The 9,124-nt window shown below is 39.7% G+C and overlaps 1 protein-coding gene across 1 annotated transcript in view; it reads left to right on the top strand.

Annotated features, from left to right (window-relative positions):
- mmp17a (matrix metallopeptidase 17a) overlaps positions 1-2,439 on the top strand; it is a 75,914-nt gene extending 73,475 nt beyond the window's left edge. Inside the window, exon 10 of the mRNA XM_027282236.1 lies at positions 196-2,439. Within this exon, the coding sequence (XP_027138037.1) occupies positions 196-521 (326 nt within the window). The 3' untranslated portion in view covers positions 522-2,439. The remainder of the gene's footprint in view (positions 1-195) is intronic.
- Positions 2,440-9,124: the final 6,685 nt, after the last annotated feature.

Here is a 9,124-nt window from a genome sequence, read left to right as displayed (position 1 = left end):
TGTTTCAAATTATTCCCAGTCTGTATTGAAAGAGGTGAACTGTGGATCACAGATTTGTGAATTTAAGTCCCTTGATGTTCTGTGCTTGTTGTGTTTTCCACATGCGGGCAAAGACACAGTCTTGTATTATAGTCTGTTCTATGTTATACACTCACACTAATAACCAGCCCTGTGATTTCTCTCTATCTCTGATAGGGTCGTCCTATTTCTTCAAGGGGAAGGAGTACTGGCGAGTGCCTGGCAGCGACATGGAGGTGGAGGCAGGATACCCCCGCCTCATTGCTAAAGACTGGCTGCTGTGCACTGAGATGCAGTCGGACTCTCCAGACACGGAGCCCAAAAGCACGGAGACGAGAGGCAACGCGCACCATCACCCGGACCACGCGGAGAATGGATACGAGGTGTGCTCCTGCACCTCCGATAGCGCCTCGCCTTTAGGCGCCCGCCCCTCCCCATCTCCCATGTGGCTGTTGCCACCTCTCTGGACGCTCTCGCTGGCCCTCCGCTCTGAACTGCTATGATGCCAAAGCATTGGACAGAGTTCTCAAGCCGAGGGGAGGTAACAGACTCTTTTGGTGGAGGGTCAGTGGATTCAGTCTGAATACAAACTGGAACATTTTGCTCATATAAATATCAATTGTTATGTTTTTGCTATTATTTTGCTGTTATTTATTTGACATGCCATTTGATGGTCAACAAAAGCGCCTTGCAGTATGGGTAGTACATACAGTACATGCATACATTATCATATTATGATAGGGTATATCTAGAAGGCATCTATCCACTGAAAATGACGATGCGTGTACCGTGCTTTACAAGTCTGAGTTACATAGAACCAAGTTCTACCCTTTAGTTTTCTCTTGAGTGTTTAAACTGTCTCATCCTTGCAAGGACATTGACTATTCGAGAAATATGTTCACATAAAATACTACAGTACTCCAGCACCCTTTATAATTCTATTTTTTGAATACGACAAGTTTACAGCAATAATGAATGGTATTGTTGGATGTAGGCAGGTCAAGGGGTTGAATCACAGCCAGCATTGAATGTTACCCTGAAAAATGAGGTAAACAACTGAGTATGTAAAGGTTTTTTTTTTTTCAAAGGAATGGTTCAACATTTTGGGAAATATTCTTTTTCTAATTGAGAGTTAGATGAGAATACTCATGTCTGTCTGGCAAATATTAAGTATCAAGACTGGATGAGGTGCAAAAATGGCACATTGTGTTTTTAAAGTTACGTACTGGTAGGTGGATTTTGTTTGGACAATGACAGGCTAGCACTTTCCATCCGTTTCCAGTCTTTTATGCTAAGCTATGCTCACCAGGCCTTGGCTGATCTTCACATGTTATTCTCAGGAGGAAAACCAAAAAAAAAAGTTTATTTCTCAAAATGTTGAGCTATTGCTTCAAATAGTGCCTGGCAACTAGAACTTAATGCTAGGCTGCCTATTGCCTCCCAGCATTCTCCACCAACCAAAATGTTATTTTTAAGTAAAGGTTGGTTACAGATAAGGTTTAGTTTTAGGGACAAATTAATAACATTTCTGAAAATATGCCAGAGTTAGCCAGAAAGGCCTAATTTTCTGACCATTGTTGGAGTTAAGGTCTACCCAGAGAAAGAGTCAATATTTTAACTCTAGCCTGACAGGAAGAGCTGCCTGAAAGACTCGAAGAGTGGCATATGGTATATAGATACCATAGTTAGACAGGAGACTGACACCCCGGCATGTATCAAGGCAGACAGGTGAAAGGTACTCTGGGATGTGGTGTAGATAGATAGTTAGGTTTACAGATGTATGGCCCCACGGGATGTTGACAGGAAGAAAAATGAAGGACTTGCTTGGATGTCGACAGGTAGATGAATGACATCCAGGGCTGTAAACAGGTAGACAGGCGAACACCATCCAGTACAGCCACACAAAGAAAAGAGCAGCCTTGGCTGAGAGCAATTAATGACTTTCTGTATGACTGAAAGTTCAAATCCAAGTTTCTCAATATCCCATCAAAGTCATAATCCTTAACGCTGTTTACCTGCCCTGCCATGCTCTTTGAGGAGCTGCTACTCATGTATCTCCATGAATTCATCATTTTCAACCCTCGTACAGAAGTATCTCCTGCTAATATCAGAGGCGCGATTGGTTTAGTTGTATTTTTTGTAATAAATATGCCTAGATTGTGATTCCATATTGCTTTGATCAGATTATAGTTCTCCGAGCCTTTTTTTTCCTCACAGCTGGACGATTTCCTCCATCAACCCAAGCTCCCTCTGGTGATGTTAGCAGAACCTCACGAGATAGCATCCGGATTTATTCTTGCTGATATATTTACCGACAATTTAAATATAGACACAGATATATTTGAGTTGAGATGTTCCATGGTTAGTGCGAAAAAAACCAAGTGGACTGTGTATATTTCAAGGTGTGTTTTCTAATGTAAAATATTTTTGTAGAAAAATAAAAGAGTATGAATGACTTGAATGAGTTACTGTGGTCACATGAAATTGTATCAGAACAGAGTATTCAGAGTTATGGCTGTGTGGGTTGAGTGTGTAATTATTTGGTGTCATTGAAAAGGAGCCCAGGCTTGAAGACAGATGAAGGTAACATGACAGCTTGCAGACACCAACGGGGAGCTGCTCTCCATCTCTCTGATGTTCTTAAGCATGTTTTCTCTTGTAATGGTCACTGCTTGTTCATCAGGAAAGCAAACCACATCATGTCAATCACACCACACGCTCGCTCGGAGTCGGCTTTCTGAACAGATTTGCTGGCAGAAGATCATATACCCGCACTTTTTCAGGGAAGTCCATCAGAGAAGTACTATCCAAAAATGTTCAGCTGCTCAGATACTGCTTAGCTGGAGATCAAAGTGAACTGATGGTGGCAAACAACTAAGACAAGTCCCGAGAAACATGTCAGTCACTGACTTCACTTTCACTTCAAAATCACAGCAATGTCATTTATGAAGAGGTTACAGATGACCTCTAGAAGATTATGCACAACCAGACTTTGTTCTGCTTTGAGGTGAAGTTCAGTTTTAAAATCACCATCCATTATTTCTGCTTTTACTGCTTGATTGCGTGTTTTCCATTTTGTGTACTGCATCGTACATACACAAACACAATGCAATTGTGTTTTGCTGTAACAGGCTGCTTTACAGAAAACCTTTTTTCAAATTATTGTAGTTTATTATCATGTTTGAAATGAATCCATTGTTATTCCCTCCGCATCTCCCTTTTGTCACGCTTTGCAGCCTTGCTGGGGTGTAACACCACTAAGAGTAGCAATTTTTCTTCCCCCCTCTCGACACACTTGAGTGGTGTTAATTAACTGATGTGGCTCAGCGGCCACCGGGCGAGCACCTGCTCCCTGGGGCAAATGCAGCGGGACGGGTCACTTTTCAGCAGTTTGTCCAACTGATCCCATTTGAGTTGCTACTTCAACCAAATCTAATGGTTGGAATTAAAAATGTTACAGTTTGCAGGTATTGGATCGGGGAAGTGTAATGAGCATCATGTCTCCTAAATTTAAAGTTATTGCTTTTCCAAAAATCCTTTCATTTTCAACAGCAGTTGCATGTTCCCTGTATTTAATTAATACATCAAATCACAATCTGGCTTGGTCTTGATTGGCCAGGCAGGTTGGCGTCAAATTAAAATTCATTAAAATGAAGACATCTCTTGTCTCCTTTGTGTTGGAGGACCTACAGGATACAGGTTTACACTGCAAATAAAAACACAAATTATTAAAATGATATATTAGGTGTGATATGTTTTGCTTTTATCCTGGTATATTTCATAAGAATGTCATGAAATCCTCAGTGATACAGCGCTGATGAGGAGGTTTGGGTTTTAGCAGGGGGAGCAGACAGACAAATAAAAAAAAAGACAAAGAATTGAAAGACAAATAGGCACAGAGAGACAGATGTAAAGACATTTGGACAGATATGACTAACATATGGAGAAAATCACATAAATGCAGTAGACTTTTTATTTTATAACCCACAGCAAACAGAGGAAAAGTTTCTACAACAATGATTGCTCAGCAACAACTTTAGTCTGATATCTGGTCCCTTGGCAGACAGAGGTCAAATCCACAAGCTTTGTGTACCACAGTAAGTTGAGATGCAATGCCAATAGTCTGTGCAGAAGAATTGGCCTATAGAGTCCTTTGTTAAACAGTGTGTACATGTAATTGTGTGTGTGCACGGACGAAAGTACAACTGTTTCCACAGTCACTGCACTGTGAAGAAGTGATGCTGTCAACAACCTGGCTTCAACTGATGCATGGCAGTGAGGTTGGGGGAGGATCCACAGAAGGGGGTGGTTCGAGCTTGCATGGCGAGAGAATCATTTGGCCGATTTGTCAGACTGGGCTCTGGCAGTCTTCTGCTGTCACATTCCTCAAAAGGTCAACTCTTGCCCACTCAAGCCAGGCAAGAGGAAGGGTGCACCCATTTCATTTCAGTCCAAAGTTTGAGCAGAAGTAACACCTCCACTTCACATGAACAAAGGTTCAACATTTTGTTGGCTGATAATTTCATCATTATTCTACCACAGTTACACTGAAGAGGAGAGCAGAGGGGATATTCAGGTTGATGTTATGAAATACAGGAGAAGTGAGCAACAGAATTTTAAGAAAGCAAAATACAGAGTAGTTGATGAGAGCGCAGACACTCCTGATCTCACCAAGCTGTCAGAATATCTTTCTCTGGTGAGCAAACTGAAGCATTTATTATCTGATGGTGACTGAAATGCTGCAGAGGTCCTTAATCCAGCTGTGATAAAGCGGCAACATGTGACTTTCTGAAGCTTATTGTTCTCATTTATTATCCAGGTAACACGGTGGAATTTGAAGTCAAAATACACAAGGTATGCTGCTTTGCAACACCTTACATACTACACGTTGCACTTTGATATTATAATAAGCAGATATTTAAATGTGTTGTATCTCCAGCTCAAAGTATGTTGTAAAGAACTGCACTGCTCCATGTGAGAAAAATTGGTGTGTGGAGTTAGAAAGAAGTTTTCTAACGCACCCAAATCTCTGACTAAACTGGTTGAGTTGCATTGTGGGTTCCAGGTTTTAAAAAGCTGTCCATCTTGAATCTGCCAATCATTGCGTTTTGGTGCACTTGTTGAAGTATTGCATTAAAAAAGTTTGATTAATACTGCAAAATTCAAAAAAAGCTTCCTTAATTTCAAAATTGATATACTCACTCAAGGGTGTTTTTGCCTTTTTTGAAAATGCCCTGCCCTTAATGGGAGATGGAAAGCCTTAAATTTAGCTCACATGATCAATCATCGTTTCTCATCGTATCCATATCCACATGGCATCTACAATACATCAATGATTGCTCCACATGGATTTGAGATAACCCTCCTCACATTATTGCATAAATCAAATCGAAATATCGTATTTCCGTTGTGTTTTCTGTATAATTTATTCTTGTCTCTGAAGAATTGTTGCCGCCAGTTGCTTATCTCGAACAAACTCATAATATTCACATAACGGTAGTTGATGGAAACAAGTATTCATTTGCATGTTCTTTTGCTGAATTACTGGAAACTTGGAAGTATGGCTAGTGTTACGGAGTACAGTGTAATGGAGTACTCTTTTAAGTGCTTCATAAAGGACTTCAAATGAATATATGTTTTATATAAATTTAACAATGTTCTCACATCACCTATTGTCCAGAAAATTAAGCACTGTACAGATTGATCAGCAGTTCTGAAAACATTTATCAGCCTCTTTGTTCATGCTGCCATTATAATTTGACTGATCTGTAATGTGACTTTTAACGACTTGTGTTTCCGACGGGAGTTAAAGTTACTTGATGCTTTAAAAAATCTTTATATTCAGTCTATGGATACCCAAATCTCCCCTGAGTCCAAGGCTCCCTCAGTTGTAATAGAGTGTATTGAATTTCCCTCAGCTTCTCAGTTTAATTATCTGGCATGACCTACTGGCAGGGATCACACGATTGAGCAGCATGGCCATGCAGTATGCAGACAAAACTATTATGCTGATCAAGTCCTAAAAGTTCATTTCAGTGCAGAGATGGGTTTGAAAAAGCAATGACCTTCATGGCAAGATTCGTAGCTATCCATCTACATGAACAAGTTGGCTACGATTCAGCTGTGCAAGTTTTTCACCTAGTGGGTAGTATAAGGCACAGTGTCAAAACACTTAATGGCTAAGTGGAAGGAGGCCTTGAAGGCCCTCGGCCATCTAAAGAGATCAGGTTCTTTTTATTAAATGTGATTTATGATTCAGAATGTATGCTTAAAGTGGTGTACAATGAGGAGATAAAAGAACATTTACAAATAAAGAACGTCTTTGTCAGCTCCAGAGTTATTTATAATTCTAAATGTCAAAGTGGAAAGTTTGGTTGGATGGCTGAATGAATGAAAGCTGCATGAAAAAGAGTTTTTCAATTCCTAGAAATTGTACTGACTGTTATTTTTTCATGAGCGATGTCCTTACTGCACCATACTCCTGCCACATTCAAACCTAACCTTATGGGGACTATGTTTTGTCCCTGTAATGTGTAAGTGGGTGAAATGTCCTCACAATGGATCTAAACACACACACACACACACACACACCCACACACACACACTGCACTGATACAAATATGGTGCTCTATTATATATGTTTTCCACATGAATAGCTGTCCTTGAGTGTCCATTCGTATGGTTAAACATGCACAACACAAACATACATGCTGTGATGTGTGTGCGTGTGTGTGTGTGTGTGAGTGTGTGTGTGTGTGTGTGTGTCTAGTGAGTGTGGATATATGGGTATGCGTGTGTGTCTGATTACAGATAAAGAAGTTTCAGATAATGTCTCATTCATTGTGTGTTGTAATATACCATTGAACCATAAATTAATAGACTACTTACATAAGTGTGAGAGTATATTGGAACACTGGTGGCTATGGAGTCTCTTCTTTATACTAGAGTGAACACCTGAAGGCCTTTGCACCAACTGTCGCCAGCTGAGACTTAATGTGGGGCAGGAAGAACCAATCAATCATTGTGAGGGAACCACAGAGAAGCTAAAATATTCAAAACCAGAGCAAACCCCCGCAGAGTAGACACCTGTGATGGTGGTACAGCAAAGTACACCAACTGTCCTTTCCAACACACACTGAAGAGTAAAGTAGTACAGTAAAACCTGGCATAGCACATTTTATGTATGTGAACACGTCACAGCATCAGCTTAACTGCTGCCAGCGGTGCATCATTACACAGACCTGCACAGAACTGTGAATGTAGCCTTGGCTCAATGACTAATTCATGATAGGACGCGCCAGTGTTGTTGGACAATACTGCACCAGCAGTATACAAAAGCTGATTGCCATCACTTGACGTCAGGTACAATACAATAGCTCTTTGATATCAGATTGCCCGTGAGTGGGCTGAGTGTGGGATGTTTCAATGTGAAAACATCTGAAAACTGAATTCCTAAAAAAATTGTCTTCCTTTGAATAATTGATATTTGACAATGTTTCCACGACAACTCAACCTCTCAGAAACAACTTCAGTGTTTTCAGATATACTTCACCATCTGCCACTGGTTACATAATTCTCTCAGTGAGTACTGTTAAAGATTATTTGATAGTTAAAGAATGAATATTTAAAGACTGAGAGCAAAAAAATTGTAAAATGATATCATGTAATAATTATTTTTTGCACTTTTGTTGTTTATATTTGTTGGATTTGATTATAAATGATCAACAATGTGATCACAGTATTTTTTTGTACTCCTCTGTCGCCCTCTTCTGGTGCATTAAAATACAGAAAGTGTTTTAAATACTTTAAATCTATTTCCTCCTGCACAGATGCACTGTCTTGCAACTTTAATGTGTGTTAGAGGAATCCAAATGTATACGTGATACAAGTTCATATACTGATGTGTTACCTACAGCTAAAGTTTAATAACCTCTGCCATACATGCACTGAAATGCATGCACTGCTATGAAACTCATGCTGTGTTAAGAATTCATATCACAGTCTCTTTGCTGCTGTCCCAATCTTAAATTATGTGCACATTTATCATCTGTATCTGACTGTCAAAAGACCTTTCTCTCAAGGGCAGTGTCTGATAATTAAGTCATCTGTATTTGTCAATGCATCAACTCATCCAACCACATAGAAACAAAAATAGCTTATATTAGATTTAGCCCTCTCATTAAATTTCCCACATTTAATTCTTGAGAGAGTTGCACAATTAATGAAGCATCTTGCATTGATAATTGGATTGAAGGACAGTTAGGTGGGTGGTCTGAGTTGTTTACATCAATGATAAACAGTGATGTTGCTGGCATGAATCTAGTGATAATTTAGTTAAGAACCTGTCTCTACAGTCTATGCCAGTTTGAGGAGAGGTTAACAATTCCACAAATCCACACTGTCCGGGCCGACCGGGAATGTACTGGTCACATCACAACAAAAGAACAGCTTTGTAGCCCGGATGTTGACCTGCTATCCGTTGGACTCCGTCCATACTATCTGCTGAGAGTGATCCTGCATGTCAGCATCGTGTCCTGTCCATCCCTCCCTCTGCAAACCAACATGTGCCTGCAGCGCCATACACACCCTCATCTTCACCCCCTTCTGTAATCTGACACGAATATGGTCAATCACTATTTGAAGTTGTTGCACATTATTTAACTGTAAATTTGATCTTTTATATACCTTTAATATATATATATATATATATTGTTCTTAATAGATGGTTACTTGTTTACATATGTTGTTTTTGTTTGTTTGTATACTGGAGTATTGTAACAAAAAATAATTTCCCCCTGGGATTATTAAAGTATTTCTGATTCTGATTCTGATTAATATGTTACCGAATTGGGAAAGAAATGCAAAGCAGGTCAATGTTTTTATGGTCAATACAAAAGGAGAAATAAGAATCTAAATAGTCTGTCTTTGGAGAGTTTTCCATTGATTGCATTCAGCAAGTTTTTAACAGATTACAGTAACCCCATCATTTTGGTCAGACACTCAACATTCTCCATTTGGGCTGGATGTCTCCTCCACAGCAGCTCTCTTCTTCCCCTCTGTCTTGTGTTAAAGCGTCTCTATTTGTATGCCTTAAAAGAGCCTTTGG

This window comes from Larimichthys crocea, chromosome IX, assembly GCF_000972845.2.
Source record: "Larimichthys crocea isolate SSNF chromosome IX, L_crocea_2.0, whole genome shotgun sequence".
In the NCBI taxonomy this organism is placed as follows: Eukaryota; Metazoa; Chordata; class Actinopteri; family Sciaenidae; genus Larimichthys; species Larimichthys crocea.
This window is presented reverse-complemented; position numbering and strand designations above follow the sequence as displayed.